The 22,596-nt window shown below is 32.7% G+C and overlaps 1 protein-coding gene across 3 annotated transcripts; it reads left to right on the top strand.

Annotated features, from left to right (window-relative positions):
- Positions 1-7,766: 7,766 nt before the first annotated feature.
- LOC110025601 (regulation of nuclear pre-mRNA domain-containing protein 1B-like) lies at positions 7,767-13,086 on the top strand. Of its 3 annotated transcripts, XM_020726174.1 has the most exons (9): positions 7,767-7,985; positions 8,088-8,342; positions 9,099-9,346; positions 10,155-10,310; positions 10,617-10,773; positions 10,880-11,022; positions 11,112-11,147; positions 12,059-12,762; positions 12,856-13,086. In XM_020726174.1, the coding sequence occupies exons 2-8, from the start codon at positions 8,267-8,269 to the stop codon at positions 12,749-12,751; spliced, it is 1,509 nt and encodes a 502-aa protein (XP_020581833.1). In that variant the 5' UTR covers positions 7,767-7,985; positions 8,088-8,266; the 3' UTR covers positions 12,752-12,762; positions 12,856-13,086. The 3 variants fall into 3 exon arrangements, with proteins under 3 accessions (XP_020581833.1, XP_020581834.1, XP_020581832.1); XM_020726175.1 differs by having other exon boundaries at positions 8,186-8,342; positions 12,059-12,864; XM_020726173.1 differs by having other exon boundaries at positions 12,059-12,864.
- Positions 13,087-22,596: the final 9,510 nt, after the last annotated feature.

The raw sequence follows: 22,596 nt of genomic DNA, 5'->3' as shown, positions 1-22,596 counted from the left end.
GGACAAACTCCACACCAAAAATAGTGCCGACAACGTTCAATAATCTGCAGTTAGTGACACCCTATGAACATCTTTAAGACAACATTTTAGTTTTTTTTTCTTTCTCACACTCATGAAAATCAAATTTTTATGGTGTTTTATGAAATACTCAAAGTTAGGATTCAATATTTTAAACAACATATTGAACTAAGCATATTCAACTATCATGAGTGAATGTTCATATACAATTATCATCTTGATAATTACCTCACTTTGAGTTTCTGATCATAATTTTTGAGATCATAGAAAATAGGAATCTTTGAGTCAGTATCAACTTCAAAAGGCAAGAAGTTCAGCCTCTTTATTTTTTATCTGATAAGTTAGTTGACTCTTTGCTCTTATCTTATCACATTCCTTACTTTGCCTAAAAAGATATAAAGTCTTTTATATTTTTGGTTTGTGGATTTTTACCCCACAATAAATGCAGTGGACAAATAAAATTTCAATCCCCATGAAATTGGATTTAGCATCTACAAAATAATCCTATATAATTGATTTTCTCTTCCTACATTTCTTAGCTTGCATGTCAGTTTTATTACTTATAATAATCACTTTAACAGATTTAGAAACATTATGAGAACTATCATTTCTATCTTGTATGACAACTAACAATTGTTTACTAGTTGATGCAGCTTGAGATTGTTCAAATATTGACATTGTAAATAACTAAACATAAAAATAAAATATCACATGAGATGACATTCATACATGTGTCAAATTTCACATTAGACCACATAGACTTACACGATGTTAAGTTCACATATAGCTCAAAACATAATAAAAATATGTTTTCCCATTTTTGAAAAAAAATTAAAAAAAATTATGCAAATGCTAACTATGATAAAATATCTCAATGAGATAAATCCCCTAGCATGACAACATATATATATGTATATATATTAAAAATTTTCTCAACCTTCTTTAATAAAAGAAGAATATGATTCTTCCAATTTTCATATAATGTAAATATTGTTTTGCTACTATCTCAAGACATTCATTCTTCAAATGTAAAACTTTTTAATACATTTTTATTAGATTTTTGGAATTTCTTTTATACTTTTTTTTCCAATACCATGAATTTTATAATAAGGGAAGAAATTTGTATAATTCAGAGAAGCTTCATCTTCATACAAAATAAATCTAAAAAGAAAAACTATATGATTTAAGATAATAAATAGTAGAATTACTCTAACATAATATAGTTATGTAGCTAGGATTAGGTGAGCTATTAAATATTCATTTGAAAAAACTATTAAGCATCTTATACTAAGTTTAACAAACTAGGAATACTAGCATATATGAGACACTGAAAATGAAGTAGCTATTAGAACATTTCAACCCATAAAAAGGCACAAGTCTTAAGGAACCAAACTAAAATAAATACTTAGAAAATATAGTATCATTAAATCATCATAAACTTAAATAACATGACTTCTTGTAGTTGGTACACCAAAGTACCAAACCCTAACCAGTAAACAAAGAATAAATGAATCATAAAATATCACATAAGATGTCATTAATGCATGTGTCTATGCTTCACATTATAACACATAATGCAAATTCAATTTCACAAGTTGCTAAGCACGTAATAAAATTATGCCTTCCCGTTTCTGAAAAAAAAACAAAAAGGTATGCACATGCTAATATAATAATTCATCTTAATGAGGCAAATCCACTAGCATGACAACATCTATATGTATATATATTAAAATTTTTACCAACCTTATTCAATAAAAGAAAAACACACTCTTCCAATTTCATGCAACACAAATATTCTTTACTGCTATCTCAAGATATTCTTACTTCAAATGCAAAACATTTTTAAAAAAAATTATTAGGCTTTTAGAATTAAGTGTATACATTTTTTTCCAATACCGTGAAGTTTATAATAAAAGAGAAATTTTTTCTAAATCTTCATATAAAATAAATGTAAATAAGAAGTTATATGACTTAAGATAATAAACATTAAATTTGCTCAAATATCCAACATAATCCAATTATGTAGCAAGGTTAGATGATATATTAAACATTGATTTAAATAATTATTAAGCATCTTATACTTAATTTAACAAACTAAAAATGTTGTTTTATATGAGAAACTAAAAATGAAACAGCTATTAGAAAATTCCAACCCACAAAAAGGCAAACTTCTTAAAGAACCAAACTAAAATAAATAATAAAAAATTATAACATCACTGTATCACCATAAATTTAAATAGCATGACTTCCTATCGCTAGTACACAGAAGTATCAAAACCTAACCAATAATCAAAGAATAAACAAATCATACTCATATCCATCATCAAATGGAAAAAAAAAATCTTAAATAATAAAAATGAGAGATGAGAGGGGCTAGCCAGACAACCACACAAAAAAAGAGTAAATAAGAAGAGGGATTCTTATTCACAGAGATGAGTCACGAATCACAACTCACGAGGCACAAGCAAGAGAGAATGAGACAAGGTTACTCTTTTATCAACGAGGCAGAGAAAGAGGCAAAGGAAATCGACATCATCAGTAATGAAGAAAATACATTAACCCAAGATTGAGAGCTTTCACTCAATGTTTCTCCCTAGAGGCAAAGGCCACATCCTACATCCAATGCAAAGGCGATTAACAAATAGACCCTGTGACTCATGAGGTTATTAAGGATTTATGGTTTTTAATTTAAAATGGAATATAATATATTAATGTAAGATATATATAATTATAAATGTATAGTATTATGGTTTCCCTAATTATTTATCAGAACATTTAAATTTAAATATTTATTATTTAATATAATAACATGGTTTCATTTTTTTGTTTATATTTTTCATAAATTAATATATTTATAATTTTTTAGTATATTGTTATAATTTTTACATATAATTATTTTAGATTACAATTTTCAATTCAAATAATATCAAGTTGAACACGATCGAACACATGACTGTTTATGTTTTGCTCGTCTATAAATAATTTCCTTAGCAAGTTGAACATGAGTTGTTCGCAAATGAAGTTTTTGACAACTCTAAGTGATAATGATTTTGCCTTCCTCCTCTCACCGAAAAATGGAGTTTGTTTGCATAAAAATTGTCTGATCTAGTAGATTCAACAGTCGGATCTTGACCCAAACTGATAAAAAATAATCAATGAGTCACGGTGAATGTTCTACCCTAAGCATTTGGTCCTTAACCTATGAAAAGGGCCTCTAAGTTTGAAGCCTGAGAGCAAGAGAGAAGGCGGGGGGGTGGGGGGGTGTTGGGAGAAATTACCCAAATGCAAAACTAAAGGGCAATTCCATGCAAGCCAAACATTGGAGGAGGATAGATCAAGCACTTCTTCTTTAAACATCAAGGTCTGAGAATGCTTGGAATGCTCTAGAGACCAACACCACCCATGATCTTGGCAGAGTTGGCCACAAGAGCTCACCTTAGCATGATAGAGTGAGGGGAATGGTAGGGAATGCTCGTCTTGGCTCAAGGAATCTCCTATGAGTTCATTTGAGAGGAAGGAATCAAATTTTTGGGGGGATTCAAAATTCCTCTCCTTGTATGGCTTAGGCAGCCATGAGAATGGCCAATTGGCCATCCTACATCTTTGAGGAGGTCCATTCAATGGTCAAGGGTCACTTTTGCAATGCCTTCAAGGACCTTGAGCTTTATTGGTGAGTAGAGGTAGTGGGGAAGTGGTTGAGGCGGAAATTCCTTTTGGTCAGAGCTCGAGGAGGCTAAGGCAACTCTAGCAGATGACAGGGGGTGCTTTCTCCCTTAAGAAAGATGCTAGTGGTCTAGGCAAATGAATAGGCTGAGAGGTTGGGTTAAATGGCTAAAGAGATGGCCAAGGTTGATTTTTTAGAGGTGAGGACCTCTCAGACTGGTCATAGGTGGGTGCCACGATGGCCACAGATGGCTGCCATGACTGTTGGGATGGTCAGAACTAGGTGGGCAATCCTAAGAGAGGGTTGAAATCACAAATAGGAGGCCTTCATTGTTGATGGGGAGAGAAAATGGACATGGGTTTTCCATAGAGAGGCTTTTGTGTGCAATTGAGTTAGCCATGGGCTAGCTTGGGCTCTCATGGATTTAAGTGGTGCAATTATTCTTGAGATAGCTTAAGTTGGGTTTGAATTTGGTTATTTTTAACTTAGTTTTGGGTTTAATTAGACTTTTGGATAAGTTTAAGTTAGATATGGCTAGGCTTGATTTGAGTTTTGTTTAAGTTGGTATTTACCATTAAGCTTAGGTTTAAGAATGGATTGGAATCACTTCCATTAGGTTTAGATTTGATTTAATTAATTAGGTTTTAGTTCAGTTTAAGTTTGAATTATTTGATGTTCAGTTTTAGTCCAAATCAATCTAGCTTTTGAAATGGATCAATATTATGTTAAACATATAGGTTGGTTTGGTTTTTCATTTAGGATTTCTTTTAGTTTAATTTTAGTTTATGTTAATCATAAATTAATTTAGTTTGGGTTTTAGTTCGTCTTAAGTTTAAATTGACTTTAGGTTTGATATTTTTTTTTAAGATTTAGTTTAAGATTTAAATGCATATTTGGTTTTAAGTTTGATTTAGGTAATTTAAGTTTAGATTTAGTTTTACTTAGGGTTAATTTTTCTTGGTTGGTTTAATTTTAAGACACACACACAAACACACACATATTTGTGTGTATGTATATGTATGTATATGTATGTATGTATGTATGTATGTATGTGTGTGTGTGTGTGTAATCTGAAAAAGAAGATGGCGACAACTGGTTCTACTAGGTGGGGCAATACGGCTGCAGCTGTGGAAAAATGATGGCGGATGGGCGGTTTGGGGATACGTTGAGAAGGTCACAAAAACACTAATGTAGATTACATAAGTTTGTAGAAGTGGCTAAATAATTAAGAGTTTCAACCACAAGGTCTTTATCTATTAATGTTTCTACCATATGGAATTAAATTATCAGCATGTTAGGGGTTTTAATTTATTTATGACAATATTTTCTTTCACTATGAAATTAGAGATAATAATTATAAATGGTTTCCAACTAATTCAGATTGGTTGAAATATGAGAAAATCAATAAGTTTTTTTTAAGTTTTCACTATTACAAAGTTAACCTCTGGTGCTCTTTATTCAGCTTTAAATATATTTTTACTTGGAGTTATGCATGTTATAAAGATTCTGATAGAGAAGTCAATGTTAAAAGATGATTATACAAAAAAATGGCTTTCAATATGCAAATTAAACAGCAAAATATTGCGGGGAATGCAATAATTTGATGTTTATTGCACCAATTTTAAGCTATAGATTGAAACTCAAGTTTATTAATTAGACATTTTTGAAAATAATGTCACATGATGAGGTTGTTAATGCATTGGTTTATGCATCTAGTTGGATTCGATCCACTTAAAAAAATTGTAAAGACACATTTGGTAATCATTTCATTAAATATACTTTTTCTAGCTTTTCTTCTTTCTTCTTACTACTAAACATTAAATTTATTTTATTTAATTATTCTCAACAAGAGATACTTGAAGAAGGAAAACTTAATATCCAATTGTCAGACATATGAAACCAACTCTACCTTACACAAGACTTTTGATAGCTTTGAATTTATATAACTATTAGAAGTTTGAACTTTACACACTATTTTTTTAGCTTATGTAGTCATGTTATTCATGTTGTCATTGATTTGATATTATGTGTATTTTGTGTATACTTATATGTATTTTTTTATGCAGAGCAGCTTTGTAGCTCTTCCATACCCGGTATAACACAATCTTGTACAATCATATAGAAGATTATGATTATGAAAGAGGCTATAATGATATCTAAGATGATCATCTATGCTACAGATGACATAGCTTAATTACATGATGCAACCATTTATAAGAAGTCGATATATTTAAAGTTGGCACAACATAATAAAATTAAGCAATTCTTTAGACCCCATTTGATGAATACTAAAAAATCTAAAGTTGGTATGTCAATATCATTAAGCATACCTTCAGATTAATGTTGAAAATCTAAAGATGGCTGACATAATCACACCATGCAACCCTTCAGATTGTAACATGATGTTTTACTTAAACATTTAATTTTTTTCTACTATAGGATACTCTGTGATTTGTTTCTTAATGATTTCAACCATTATCACAATTAGTTTGGGTTATGCTTGGTAAGCTACTATTTTTATTGAACAATATTTCTCTATGACAAAAAAGGAGAGTCAACTTTGTTTCGCTTTGGAAGAGACAAATTTAACACATTTGTTTTGCTTTGGATGAGATGATTTTAACACATTTATCACATGCTTTTTCAGCTTTTGGACACATTATCAAGCTGAATGAATAGTGAGTTTTTATATTGCTCTAATTTGTATCAATTGTTATTATCTAGTCCTTGCCTCGGTAGGCAATACCTGAGCTAATATTTTTTCCTCTCTTTCAATCTAGTATGTTTTTTTATTGCATGGCTTCATAAGTATTTTCTTTTTGCTATTATTTTTTTTTATTTACATGCGTATTAAAGCTATGAAAAAAATAAAATTTGGAGAAATGAAAATTAGGATATGAAAGATATAAATAAAATGTTGAATATATATTTTTTATTTGTAATGTGATCGTAAAGTTTTAATTTATTAGTTATTTGTTTCATAATAATGATTTGCAGTGATTAAGAATTTGTGATTCAAGCTTCAAATTTTTATTACATTTATATTATAATTTGTAATAATACAGTTGAAGCAATAATTTTTTGTAGAAAATGTTTTTTTTTTTTGATAATTTCATTATAAATAATTAAATTTCTTTTTCTTTATATTTTTTCAACTCATTTCGAACCAAACACGAACTAAACACAAACAATTCGAACTATTCGAGCTAAATTCAAACTTGAACCGAACACAAGCAACTATTTCACGAACAATTTCAAACACAAGTCTATATCAAACATATACAATTTCAAACGAGCTGAACAAAAACAAGAGCTCAGCCTGTTCATGTTCGACTCATTAACACCCCTAAGTACTAGTTGTTCGTTTGAAATTTTCTCTGTTATGTATATTATTTAACCAAGTATTAGTTGGTACCCATGCAACTTGCATACTTCAATATTTTATTTGTGTAAATAATAGCCTCATGGCTCGAAAAAATCATTTGCTTTGTGCCCCTTCAGGGTTACTCGGATTGCATTACATCACCCATTAGTCCCACGTCGTGAACTTCTCAAAACACATCTAACTCATGCTCCTTAAATAGTGAATCCTCACTATTCCCACATGCATTCCATGCTTGAGCTTGACTAGGTGTTTGGGCTAAGTGGATGTGACTATGGAAAAATTTAAAATAAAAATAAACTTTGAATTATAATAAATTATTATTTCAAGCTGAACAAGGGCTAAATACGAATAAATAAATTTAAATCAAGCTGAACACAAACCCATACAAATTGTATGAGGTTTGGGGCATTTGCATGCATTACCATAGAGTTCTCATCTATTTATATAACTAATGACTAAATATTCATATTTATTTGTATACCCCTCAACTTATTAAGATCACATAAAAAAAATATCACTTTCACTTTCTTCTAAAAGTGAATCATATATTTTCATACACAATTTATGATAAGAAGGGTTATAAATGTAAATATCAAACTTTTGATGTTAGATATGTAAATACATGAGAATGTTGTGGTTTGTATGTAAATTTGTTTTTTACGCTTGTGCTCGTGTATCAGATCACGATAAGTTTCGGACAAAAGCTTAGGTTTGTATTAGCATCAAGAGCATTCCAAGTAGGGAAGAGACGTTAATTGGTGTGGGCGCAAACTGCGAAGAGGGAGAAGCCGAGTACGTTTCAGGAATCGCTCAGGAACCTTGCAACGCTGCAAAAGCCCTAGGGTTTATTACCCGCTTTCCTCTATAATCCCCGAAGTTTCTAGATCTTGACTTCAAAACACCGGCGGCAGTGGCAAGGTTTGGCATCGCATTTTCTTTGTGTTCTGCGGCTCCTTTTCTTGTGAGCTCCATTCTATTTTTGAATCGCATCTTTCAAATTCCATGTTCTTTGGTTTCTAGGAGCTGATTTACTGGAATTCGCTGCGTTGGGGTGTTTAAAGTTTGGATCTTGCTCGGGTTTAAATGGCTTTATGTAATGATTCATGTGATTTGCCTAGGGTTTCGATTGATTGTGGATAGTTGATTTGAGAGTCTTTGTGGGTGTAAGAGGCCGGTTGGTCTTCTGACTGTGGGTTGGGATGAATAGCGTTTTCAGCGAGCAGATACTGGCGGACAAGCTTTCCAAGCTCAACAGCACACAGCAATGCATCGAGAGTATCCTTTCTCTCTGTGATATTGTTTCTTCACTTATTTGGCATGAATTCTCGCTCTTTTGAGCTTAATTTATCTTTCAATGCTACTTCTGTTCGGATGCCCGCTCTTGTTTGGCTAACAACAGTAGTTTTATCTCTTAGGAGCCATCTTTGATTTGGAAAATTTTTGCTTCTTTGGTAGAATTTTCATCCCACAGGAGCATAATACTTGGTCTTTTGTTTCCTTGCTTGTTTTCTTTGTTGATTTGTATGATTCTCAGAAGTTTCTTGCTACATAGAGGAGCTTAACTGAGCTCACTCACCAAAACATCAAAAAGAGATGTTTGCAACATTACATAACGCTCAAATTAAATGCCCCAGTATTGGAAGATTTACATATATACAATTCAATTCTTATGTATTACATGTCTAACACCCAAACTTCAATTTTTACATACATTCCACCTTACCTATTTCATGAAAAGGTGCATTTCACTTTGTAACAGTTAAAAAGGTGGCATTTTTTATAGCATTTGAAAGATTTGGATGGTAAAATGTAAGGAGTAAAGTTTAGGTGTTAGATATGTAAACACATAGTTCTGATGAATAGCAGCGACGGAAAATTGAGTATATATTCTCTTTCATGCTATTTTAATGTTCATCCAGACATAACGTTAACTAGCTTTTGAAAAATTAGTTCAAAGTGCTATTTTTGACTAAGGTATAACTTTCTCTCTTTGCCATGAAGAAAGCTTCCTTGACTTACTTTCACTACTAGCTTTGTCCCATTGGTGTATTTTTCATCGTAAAAATGCAGAACAGGTGGTTCAGACATGGGAGAAGCAGTTTCACAGCTCCACCAAGGAACATAAAATTCCATTTCTATATCTTGCAAATGACATTCTTCAGAATAGTAGGCGCAATGGTATGGAATTTGTGGGTGAGTTTTGGAAAGTGCTTCCATCAGCACTTAAAGATGTTACTGAAAATGGCGATGATCATGGAAAAACTGTGGTGTCCAGATTGGTGAGTATCTTTCCAATTTGTTTTTTGCAAAAAAAAGAAGTGTTTTTGTTGCACTTTCCTCTACTATTTGCGCTGGTTTTTAATTAAAGTTTTGAACTTTACCAATGATGCAATGGCTAGCATTAATCATGATGCACATTTGCTTGCGTTGACAGTGTAACATGAATCTCTCGCATGAGTGATGGTTCGCTGAAAAGCTACGAATTGTTGTTCTCTCTCTCTCTCTCTCTTATTTATATATATAATTCCTAAATTTTCTGCAACAGTATAGTAACAACAAATGAATAAATCTTAACTTTGAAGTGATAATTCATTGTAGGCCCATGCATCAATTTTATTTAAATTATGATAGGCCTCTTCAAGTACCTTTTATTGGCCAGAAGTTTTTGATTGTGAGCCAAATCCTTTGTATCAAATATGTTGCCTTATGTACAAAGGAAATCAACTTGTAGTAGCTAGCAATAATAGAGACATTTTCAACATGAAACTTGCATCTTCCAAAAAAAAAAAAAAAATTCAAGGAACATTGAAAATCATCAACACTAATTACTAGCTATAGAGTTATTTGTTATGTTGATTCCACAGTTTTTCTTTTCTTATTGAAATAGTACGGAAATGATAGGCTTATTTCTCCTTGATATTTTAAGCTCACTTTTTGCATTATAAAGATAAAGCTTCTATTATAATTGAATTGAATTGTAAGCAATGAGCATTTAAAGTTTGACAATACAGTAATCAGTCACCTTGTGGCTATTGTTGCATCCTAAAATTTTGACCATTTTATACCTCTTACCTTTTACAACTTTAGGTAGAAATATGGGAAGAAAGGCGAGTTTTTGGTTCACGTGCGCGGGGACTCAAGGAGTTAATGCTAAGTTCCGAGCCACCACCTCCGCTACAGTTGAACAAAAAACGCTCTCGTTCTGTTAAGATTGTTAGAAGGGATTCTCGTTCCATAAAAATAGTAAGAGCCCCTGTCTTGTCTTTCATTCAGTGCTGCTTAATGATGATATTTTGTTGGAAGATTTACATACATAACACTCCATTCTTATGTATTTATACTTCAATTTTTTACATATGTATCCTAATCTATGCATTAAAAGGTATACTTAACTTTTTAAAATTTAAAATAGTGATATTTTTTATGTGATATTAAAGATTTGGTTGGTATAAATGTAAAAGAGTAGAGTTTAGATGTTAAATATGCAAATACATATTTATGTAAATGCCCCTGTTTTGTTTAGTCTAAACTGAGGGCCTCTTGAAACAGAAACTCTCTGTTGGAGGAACAGCTGAAAAGATTGTGTCTGCATTCCACTCCGTGTTAGGCGAGCTTCCAAATGAAGATGCAGATCTCAATAAATGTAAGTCTATAGTTCGAAGAGTTGGGAAGATGGAGAAAGATGTTGATGCTGCCTGCGCTCGAGGTATTATTTTCCTTACAAATCAGTTTCCCTTTTTTGCAAAATTAATTTGATTAAATTTTTTCAGTATCTCTTGCGTTTATTTTCTGAAATTTTGACCCGGTTTTAGTTGGGGATCCTCACCGCACAAAATTGGCTGAGGAATTGCAGGAAGAGGAGAATTCTTTGAAAGATTGTATTGAAAAACTCAAATCAGTCGAAGCAAACAGATTGACACTAGTGTTGCAGTTAAAACAAGCGCTCCAAGAACAGGTATGTATTAATAGCTTGCAATTTTGAGTTTGTTTTTAGTTATGAATTTGCACTTTCATCCTCTTTTCTAAGCTTGAATTTTTGTTCAGGAATCTGAACTGGAGAACATTCGCACGCAGATACAGGTTTGTCATTGATTTCCTTTTAAGACCCGTATGTGTACTCTTGCAAATTTGTCTCAAGAAAATTTATTTTTTGATTTATTTGCTTAACAAAATTCTGATTTTTCTACAACTTTTATTATTCTTGTTCCAATTCTAATCTTATTTATAGAGTAATGTGTAAAAATAGTTCCTGACTGTTTACATGGGTCATTTTGAGTCCCAAAGTTTATAAAAGTTTCAAATTAGTCCCTCGACTCTTGGGGCTGAAATGGTCATCTGTGGAGAGATCTTAACCCATATCAAAACAGTGTGGGGACTAAACTGGCACTTTATACAGTATGGGACTAAAATAACCTCCTGTAAAGATTCAAGAGACTATTTTGACACTTTTCTCTATTTATATTTATGCTATGCTGTATTAATGGAAACTTTGAGAATTGGATGAAGTTGCTTGAGCTCTGACCACTACCAGATTGGTTTTGTATTCAACTTAGCTGTTGCTAATTAATTAGTTTAACGTAAGTATTACAATTAACAAAGGGCAATTCACCAAGCTGGACTTATTTTTTTTAATTCGATTTTTCTTTGAAGTGTGAAACAATATGAAAAAGGATCATTTACAACTATACCACACAATTCTTATGTATTTACATATCTAACGCCTTAACATTCTATTTATTCGCATACCTCTCAAATCTTTAACATCACATGAAAACACCACCTTTACTATCGTTTTAAATTGAAATACACCTTTTCAAGCATAGATTTATGATACCAATGTGTTATAATTATAAACATCATATTTTGGATGTTAGATATGTAAATACATAAGAATTGCATGGTTTGCATGTAAATTTCCTTATAAAAAATGAGTTTGAAAAGCTTAAATCAAATCTGTTATGAACAAAGATTTCGTTTTCTTCCCGTCACAGGTCGCACAAGCGCAAATAGAACAGGCCATCAACATGCGAAAGCGACTAAACAACGAGTCACCAACCGTTCCACCCAAACCCGATTCGAACGGTGTGGCATCTGAGCCTCCGAAGAAATCTGCAGCCGCCATTGCTGCCGAGGTTGCCGACAAGCTCGCCGCATCCACACATTCCCAACAAATCATGACTTCTGTCCTCTCCACCTTCGCCGCCGAGGCAGCTAAAAATGCCGTGTTGACTACGTCGTCATCCTCTGCTGGCAACCCATCATCCGCTCCGAAGAACAATGTGAAGCACGAAAAAGCAATGATATCTGGGCAGCCAACAACCCCTCTGCCTCAATATAATTTATATCCCGCTCCAACTCAGCAATACATTCAGCCTTCCAGCGTGATGATTGGCGTACCATATACATATACGACAATACCTCCACTGCCGCCACCGCCGCCTCAAATGATGAGTATTTCGAGACCGATGGCGCCATTGCCCGTTCAGCAGCAACAGCCGATGCAGCCGCTTCAGCCGCCACCAATGGCTTTGGTTCATCAGCCGGCGATGCCCATTGCCATACAACAGTTGCCGATGCATATGAATCAACAACCAGGGCATTTCGGGCTTTTGCAACCAGCGCCGCCAAGTTACAGGCCGCTGCAACCACCAAATATGGGGTTCTACCATCATCAGACACAGTGAAAGCTGACAATGTAAAACTCATTTTTCTTAGATGTTTTCCTGATATGTTACATGAAGATGAAATTTTTTTTTTCATTGGTGGGAAGATATATGCTATTGTGCAGGTTGGTTCATTGATGTGTTTGTGTAATACAAGCTTAAAAAGCTCTGTGAGGACATCTGCCTCCATTAATGAGCCGTCGAAGCACTCATTATTAATATTTCGATGTGCTTATCATCGAAAAACACGAAAAATTTGAGCTTTGAATGTTTCAGAGCTCCGATTATAGGCGAAGGTATGAAAATATACATCACTTATTTGAATTACATTTGGATGCAGTTGCAGTGTGATAATTGAAATTGTTAGTGTTAGGTAAATTTGTTATTTATAGCTATTTGATTTGAATTATGACAAGTTGCTTTAGACTATAGACATAAAGATTATAGTTTGTTTAGGATTTCATTCTGCAGTTTTTGGAGATGATAATTGAGGTTTTCAGTCTGTTAAAAATTGAAGAATTGGGCCAAGTTGTAAACAATTTCTTGTGATTTGTCAAGTTAGAGCTTTGCATGAGTTTTGTATTGAGATGAATAATGAATCATTGTTTGAGAGGTTTTAGGACTTTTAGGAGTTATATGTTATAGATTTGAATGCTATGGATGTGAAGTATGAAATTTTAGGTGTTAGATTTGTAAATATGTATGAATTGTGTGGTATGTATGTAAATTCAGAGTTTTGGATGGCACGGCAGGGCTAAATTAGAAGGAAAGAGAAGGATAAATGCTAGAATATAAATGCTTTAAATTATCAATCATCAAAATTCAAAACATAGCAAATTATATTTGGTAAATCTGATTGTAAAATGTTAATTTTGATTAAAGAAATATTTACAAACCAGAACAATTTTTCTGTATTTTCATGTCTTCACATCCAAAGTTTGGTTTTTACATTTATAGCACCTTGTTGCAATTGTAGGGGTGTAAACGAGTCGGACACGACCGAGCCTGGCTCAGCTCGTTTTCGACTCGTTTGTATTTCGAGCTTAAAAAGTGTGTTTGTGTTCGGCTTGTTTGCTTAGCGAGCCGAACATGAGCTGTTCACGAGCAAAGAGTTTTAAAACATCATTTGAATCTAATTTAATAATTTTCATTCTGTTTTCTTAACTAATACTTTTAATTGATTATAAATCTTTGCAGCCTTGTAGTTATATATATATAATTGATTAGTAGTATTTTGAGTCAAAAATAAGCTCAACACGAATGAATAAATATTGTTCGTGTTCGGCTCGTTAACTTAGCAAACGAGCCGAACACGAGCAGTTCGTGAACGAGCCGTTTTGACAGCCCTATGCAATTGTGTATTTCATTTTCAAAAAGATGGTGAGATGATATTTTTGATGCAAGGTTAAGGATTTGAATGATATGTTAATATGAATGTTTAGGTATTATATATGTAAATATTTAAGAAATTGTGGGGTATGTATGTAAATGCTAAACAGTGAAAAAATTGTCTCAAATGTACCCATTTGTGAAATTGGATTTATAGCTTCAAGAATTGCTCTCTTCAATTAATTCGTTGAACAGTAATGCTATTTTTAAAATATTTCTTATTTACATTTGACTAAGGAAATCTAAAACTGATCAATTAGCATGTGTGATTGAATGCATCTCCTACCATCTGGACCCCGACCCCGCTACCTTCTTTGACGCCGACCTCGACGATAGAGAAAATATTAGGTCAGGACTCCGGATATGGTAGCGACACGTGTAAAGTGGACCAATCACAGTGTATTGTGATGGGTCTACTTTACACGTATCGTTAGGGCTGTAAACGAGCCGAGCTTGAGCGAGCTCAGGCTTGACTCGTGTTCGGCTCGTTCGAAATAGCTCGTGTTCGAAATCGGCTCGTGAACAGTGTGTTCGTGTTCGGCTCGATTTAAATATTTGTGTTCGTGTTCGGCTCATGTTAGGCTCGAAATTGGCTTGTTAAACTAAATTTGAGAAAAATAGATGTAAAGTGTGAGATTCGAACTTGAATCAAATCTATACAAAAAAAACACTGACCACATTGCCACATGAGGTGTTATTATTTAAATTTAGACATAAATATATATAATATATTATTATATAAATAATATATATGTAATATATTGTTATATAAACAATTATATAATTTTTTTTTTCGAGCCATTTTGAGCCGAACACGGGCGAACAAACTGTTGTTTGTGTTCGACTCGTTTACATTTCGAGCTTAAGAATTTGTTCGTGTTCGGCTCGTTAGACTTAACGAACGAGCCGAACACGAGTTGTTCACGAACAACGAGCCAAATTGCCCTACGTATCGTCTTCTTATTGGAATCCGGATGATCCAGAGTCCCGACCTAATATCTTCCACCGACGATGATGCCTTCAATGACATCCATTTATCTGCATTAAGCCTAGTGAAGTGCCATTTCTTTTTTATGTATTTATATAACTAACACCTAAAATTTAATTTTTATTTTTATACTACCCAAAATTTTCATATCATAGAAAAAATATATATTATTTTATTTTTGATAAGAATGCAATGCACATTTTCATGCATGGATAAAATTTGTAAATTTTGAAATTTTGGTGTTACATATGCAAATATATAAAAATTGAGTGGTAAGAATGTAAATCATTTCTAATAGAAAAATTTTAGAAATAAAAGTAAATGGGACGCCGGCGATGGGGTTTGAGAACAAGGAAGTCGCCGGAGCCGTGGTGGAGGAAAAGGTGGATGCGGTGGTGGAGGTGCAGGGGATAATTTTATTTTTTTGTTTTTATTTATTTATGCTGAAAAGAACAATTATAATTTTTTTTTTTTGAAAAAAATTCAAGTATTATTAAACATGTGTTTGTTTTATGTTAAAAATAAAATAAAAATAAAATACATTAACAATAAAAGTTAGAGTGAATAAAAATTAAATAAAATAGTAATATAAAATAAAAATATTATTAAAAATAAGAACGATGACTTCAAACCTAATAACATGATAGTTGGAGAGGGAAAAAATGTATTGTATCAGGAGTTCTGATACAGTTTTGCATCAAGATTCCAATCAGGGTCTGTCATGTATGTAAAGTGGACCAATCACAGTGTATTGTGATGGGTCTACTTTACACGTATCTCCTCCTTATTAGACTGAATGATTTGGAATCTTGACCTAATATTTTCACCTTTTTAAGGCTTCCTCTAAGACTGATAGGGATGATTTTAGAGTAATGGAGTACGTACAACGTACTGGTTAATTAGGAAGCTTCCCGGCAATGGAGTTGCGATTCATGTGACCTCCGGCAATGGATAAAAACTAAGCAAAGCACGTGCTCATATAAAGATAGAAGTGGGCAATACTGGAAATACAAAAAAGATAGACTGTTACACTAATGAGAATAAATTACACCAGTAAATATTATGCACATGATCTAATGTTTATGTTAATGTAATGAATAATTCCAATAAAATGAATTATGTACTAAATAATGAAGGTATGTTATGCTAATAAATATATAGATTCTGACTTAAATTATAAGGACTTGCTCTCAAATTTATATCATAATACATAATTATAATATTTATATGTCACTTTAATTATTCTAACATATCCTCCATCCAATAACTAAGCTGCGTATGAGAGAACAATTTTGTCTTTTGCCCCTCATGAAATAAAAACTTTGCCCCATCTAGAATATCATTTTACCCTTTGTTGTCCTAGCCCCTCGTAAGTTGGGTCTAAGGAGCAGTTTGTCTCCCTCAAAAAAGAGATTGATTTCGCTCCTGATAAGAGCAATGGATTGAATTATCTTATTTAGTGCAAATTTCATAAGGGTAGGGGTTGCTTAGTGGGTAGGGATGTAACAATTTGGCCAGATACGCCCCAACTCGAATCACACTCGACTCGAAAAGTTTAAAATTGAGTTTGGGTTTGAGTTAAGAAGCAGAACACATTTTTTGGGTTAAGTTCAGGCCAACTATCTCAACACATTTTTTGGGGCATGTTCAAGTTGAATTGCCAACACGAAATTTAATTGTCCACACATAATTGACACAAATTTTATTCAAAATTCACTCAAACATATGTTATGCATAAATTAAACGGGATACATTGTTCGAGTTAGGGTTAGTCGGGTTGAATTCAGGGTAGACTTTTTGAGTAAGAGTGTAAAAATCGGGCTTGAGCTAGCCAGCTTATTGTTTATCTCGTTCAATTTGTATTGTTTGAAATAATCTCGTGTTTGAAATGGCTCGGAAGGTATAACATATTTGTGCTCGAATCGTTTCAAATTGGTTTGTCCGTTTCAGCTTGTGTTCGACTCAAATTTAGCTTGAATAATTTAAAAAATAAAAAATTAATTTTTTTAATTATTTAATTAACTATAACCAAGACAAGCCCTACACGGTCAAATAAAAATTTGTTCATATTTGACTCATTTATAAATCGAGCTTAAAAAGTTATTTGTGTATGTCTCGCCTGCTTAGCAAATAAATTGAACCTGAGCTAGTTAGCAAGCCGAAGACCAATCGGTCGAGCTCAATAACCCTTTTTGAAAGCTCTATTTCTAACCCGTTTAATATTTGGCTAGAGTTTAAATCAAATATTTTCCAATCGAATCAATTTCAAGTCAAACCCAAACCCACATGTGAACTCAATTTAACACCTCAAGTCAAAATCAAAGAGTTTGGCCCCATAAATATTTTTAATTCAGGGGTCACTTTTGACAGGGATATATAATAACACAAAATAAACAAGCAAAAAAAAAATCTAATAAATAAAACCTATTTTTCTTTCCCTGCACTTGTTGCGAGACACTACAAATTTCAAACATTTTACTATTAAACTCAAACTAAGTGTACGCACTAGTTGCTAACCATACGAGACTTTCAAACGTATGACTATCATTAAGATGAAAATACTTCTTCAAATTCTTCCAAATAAGCCATCAACAAATTAATTGTTGTGCAACTTAAAGAACAATCTTAATAGTCTCTCTTAAACCCTTCTTCATGTCCGACATGAAGGCCAGATGTTGCAAATCATACCCAATAGAAGCTAACAAGCATTCTAGAAATCATTTTCAAGTGGTTTTTGACTCAGATTCGACAACTATGAAAGCTAAAATGAATAAATCATTTTCATCATGTAATGAAATTGAAGCTAATAAAACACCCAAGTATTTTGGCTTTAGATGATATGCATCCAGCCTAATCAGAGGCCTGTAACTTAATGCAAACTTTAAAACTTACAAAAATCTTTTGTAAGAATGAAAAAGTGCTGCAAGCATAAACAATATATGATCCTAGTTCTCTGCTAATCAACTCTGCTTGTATGGCGAGCACTCATTTGTGATTATCATTCACTAAAAAACATTGTTGCACTCTTCCTCTCGTGAACATTATAACTTCATGTATGGTATTGATAAACCATGCATATTCCCTATTGTATATTTGATGTTTTTGGGAGTAAGGTCAGAATTCTTCTGAACAACATCTTTAATCTGCTACACCGCCCAAGATGAAGGTGTCACTTTATTAACTGCCCTATTCACCCTGGGGCATAAGTGAGTTCCATATATTTTTCTCACTTCCAAGGATTTCCCATCTGCTGTAACTGAAGCCCACACTATCTAAGGGCATCCTCTATGCAAACATATGACTATAACTTGACGTTTCTTACAAGATTGAATTTTCACTCCAAATTTATTCATAATGACATGAGATCAGAGATAATTTTTGAAAGAAATGAATCCTTAAAAACAACACCAAACACAAAATCTTCAGAATCTCCAAAATTGTCATTGTAAATGTCAAAAGCTGAAACTACATCTAATTCCCTATTGACATCGCTTGGAATTATATGAATAATACATTAGTCCATTGGTGATTCTGTAAGCTGAAACTACAGAAGCTGAAATTATCATCACTTGCAAGTAAGTTGTAATCATTTGGTGTAACTCCAATAATATAATAATATAATTTGAGCTGGTGCCCACTTAGCCAACCATATTTCTTTTTAATCTTTTTTTTTCGTAATGAATGAAGTTTCATCGTATTTTCTTGAATCTTCATAATTCTCTGCTTGCCCCTATTATAATTTTTCTTTTCCTGGTTTTTGACTTGGGTCTAATATCCACGAAATTTAAAAGTTATAAGCAAGTGCTCATTTACATCATGTTGCATGTCCAAAATTTGAAATGATGGCCACTACATTGCAATAAATAAAATTTAGGTTAGACAAACTAATAAAACATTACAATGATTTATATGAGGGTAACAAAATAATTTTGCAAGAAACTACCCCCATTCTCTTCATGTCCATATCTATTTTCCATGTCTTTATCCATGAGTTAAAAAAGTGATGAAATCTTTCAGCTTTTCATGCTGCAGGAACAATTTCACATGCTTCTTATATATTTAGCTTCTCATATTGGAGGATCAGTTTCAGCTTCTCATGCTGGAGGAACAGGTTGGCCACACACGCGCGCGCGCGCGACCCGCTTAATCGAGTTTATGTCAGCACACACACACACGCGCGCGATCCGCCTAATCCAGTTTATGTCAGCACACACACACACACGACCCGCCTAATCGAGTTTATGTCAGCACTAAGGGAACTCGAACCCAAATAACAAATATATAACACTTAAACTTTATTCTGACATACATATCACTTTATCTATGTGTGATGAGGTGTATTTTACATTTTTGAAGTTAAAACGATGGTATTTTTGATGTGATACGAGAGATTAGGGTAACACGAATGTATAAAGTTTAGGTGTTAGATATGTAAATACATAGGAATTGGGTGGAATGCATGCAAATACGCCCAAAAAAATGTAGTAAAGAAACTTTTCTAACAATCATGCATTCTTTGAATGAACATGAGTTTATAATATATGAATAAATATATATTTTTTAAATATAATCAATTATCAATGCATATTTCCTAATTTTTAATGGTACTAAAAATTAAAACAAGCTTAAAGCCTATTCTCACCTTACTATCAATCAATACTAAGCTGATCTTCTACATGAGATCTTTGTTTTATAAGTAAAAGTTCATACACACCACACATTTCTTATGTATTTACATATGTAACATACTTAGCCAACCTAAAAGGCCTAACCCTATTCAATTATATAAGATGAGATCATTTTAATATGATATGGTTGACAACCATAATTATCTATAAGATTGAAGGTTACAAAGTTGATAAGTTATTTTGAGCAATCCAATATCATAAAAATTATATGTAGAGCACTTTCATAATAATGTATAACCAAAGTTATCAACATCAAGCCCTATTGTGAGATGGAAAGGCAAACTATGGTGGATTAGGCTCCATCACATTTTGCTTTCACTCTCTTTTAAGTAAATTGCTTTTGCTACCAAAATCAAAATGCCTTTGAGCTATGTGGGGTCAGGCCACCATCTCTCTTGCTTTTATTTTATTTTTTTTATTTTTTCATTTTTGTTATTTTCTTATTAAAGAAATGATCCGATGCTATTATTCGAGTCTACAACCATTCTTAATGTGTCTAACAATTCGAGTATCACCTCCTTATGGCCAAACTGTGCCAGAGAGGATTTGAACCCGACTTTAGGGGACTTGTATCATGGCTGTCAACTAACAGACTGGGGTACACGACACTCTTGATACATATATATATATATATATAGCCTATCTTTTGTGTGGCTCCTAAAATAGATATCTTTATGATATTTTGGCGCATAAAACTATGCATGAAAAAATATATATAAATCCTATCTTTTGTGTGGCTCGTAAAATAGATATCTTTATGATATTTTGGCGCATAAAACTATGCATGAAAATTTTTAAAAAGTTAATTTATATGGAAAGGTTCATGGCTTAGTGGTTGGAATGGTAATGGATTCTAGGCCACTCCTTTTATTTTATTCTATTTGCTTAAATTTATTTTTATTTTTAATTTGAATGGGTTTTTTTTAGTTATAAAAAAATTAATTTCTTATATAATCATGTTTTTTTTTTTTATGAGAATAGTTTGTTGATTTATGCGGATAATTTTTTAAAATATAAAATTTTAGTAAAAAAGTTTATAAAAGCTCTATTCTCTCTCTCTCTTGTGTGTGTGTTAAAGGGTCAGTTTAGGGCAGCTGCAGCTTATTGAACAATTTGTTGATAAGTTGATTAAAAATAATCTACTGATAATTTAGATGTGGTGGCTATTGCAAATTTTTTATTTTTTGGAAAAGTCATATCGCTGCCAGAAAACTGCCACCGCACCTAGATAGATGCTGTCTGAAAACACTGTTTTCAAAACACATAAGCTGCCAAAACACTGTTTACCCAAATAGTTTCGGTGCGTTTTCAAAACGCCACCGCACCAAATAAGCTGCCCCAAACGGGCCCAAAGTTTTATGGTTTAGGATAATTTTTTGCTTAATTTTCTAAAATTTTTAAAGAAATTTGTATACAATTTTTTAAATAATCTAGAAAAAATTACTTTAAAAATAAAAAAATTTATATAAAATTTAACTACATACTGTATTATTTCTAATTATTATAATCCAAAAAGAATTCGCATACAAAACATATTATATATGTCTCGATTATGAATCATTCAGGCATAGATGCGTAAATGAAATTCTGTTTATACTCATGCTTGTATGTATATTTGTCCAACTAAATGTATGGGTTCATGTGCTATGTTTGATTAAGAATATCCTCAAGTTAAATAGCCTATCAAATAAAATTTAAATTCATATATATGCATGTAGCATGAAACAAAGTTAAGTGTTGCTCAAATGAGAATACTTAGGTGGATGAGTGGCTTGAAACTTAGAGACAAAATGCGAAATGAATATAATCGTGATTGTGTTGTTGTAGCTACAGTGGATGACAATATTAGAGAGAGTCGTGGCTTGAAACTTAGAGACAAAATGCGAAATGAATATAATCGTGATTGTGTTGTTGTAGCTACAGTGGATGACAATATTAGAGAGAGTCGTCTTAGATAATTTGATAACATTAAATGTCAACCAGCTGATGATCGGGCTCGAAGAGTAGGTGTTGTAGATTTGATTGATGTTAAGAAAGACAAGGTAGATTTAAGAAGATTGATATATTGTAAAAATGATCTTAATATGTTAGAATTAAATAAAAATATGACACTCAATATGACTCGATGGACAAAAAACATTCATGTAGCCAACCGATATATAACTTGTCCTTTTTTTTTTTCTTGAAATATCAAGCATTTATGTGTACAAAAGTTGAATAAACACAAAAGAAAAGATGAAAGAATGTAACTTATTATTTTGATATTACATAAAAAAATAGGTTTAACTCTTGAAAATGTGACTGAAAATGGGTTATTTTTTAAAATTGATCCGTGCTAGAAAATTCATGGCCGTAGAGTAGCAGATTGTCGTCTTAGCATTGTGCGCAGATTCAGTACACACTCAGAAAAGAGAAAACAATTAATAATAACACCGGATGTTTTTACATGAAAAATCTGGAAAGGGAAAAACCATGAAGTGTGACCCAGGTGAAAAATTATACTATAAAAAGACGATTACAGTTACAATCACTTGTCACACAGACAGAAAATGTTACTAGGTTTACCAAGTAACAACGTTGATGGGTGGCAATTAATAATGATTGGTAGTGTCCGGTCGGTGATGGTCGACGGTGATTGCGGTGATCGACGACAGATCGACAGAAATTGGTGGCGGCCGGCGGAGGGAGTGCTCGAAGGTGGTCAATGGTCGACGACAGTTTGCGGTGGTCGGCGGCAGTCTGTGATGGTCGACGGTGATCTGAGGTGGCCAGCGACAGTAGGAGTGGTGCTAGACTTCAAC

Source organism: Phalaenopsis equestris, unplaced genomic scaffold (assembly GCF_001263595.1).
Source record: "Phalaenopsis equestris unplaced genomic scaffold, ASM126359v1 Scaffold000312, whole genome shotgun sequence".
NCBI lineage: Eukaryota > Viridiplantae > Streptophyta > Magnoliopsida > Asparagales > Orchidaceae > Phalaenopsis > Phalaenopsis equestris.
This window is presented reverse-complemented; position numbering and strand designations above follow the sequence as displayed.

Coding starts and splice junctions, on each gene's coding strand:
- LOC110025601 (XM_020726174.1), top strand. CDS start 8,267: ATGAATAGCGTTTTCAGCGAGCAGATACTGGCGGACAAGCTTTCCAAG. Junction 8,343..9,098: donor CACACAGCAATGCATCGAGA/GTATCCTTTCTC, acceptor TTTCACTACTAG/CTTTGTCCCATTGGTGTATT. Junction 11,148..12,058: donor ACATTCGCACGCAGATACAG/GTTTGTCATTGA, acceptor TTCCCGTCACAG/GTCGCACAAGCGCAAATAGA.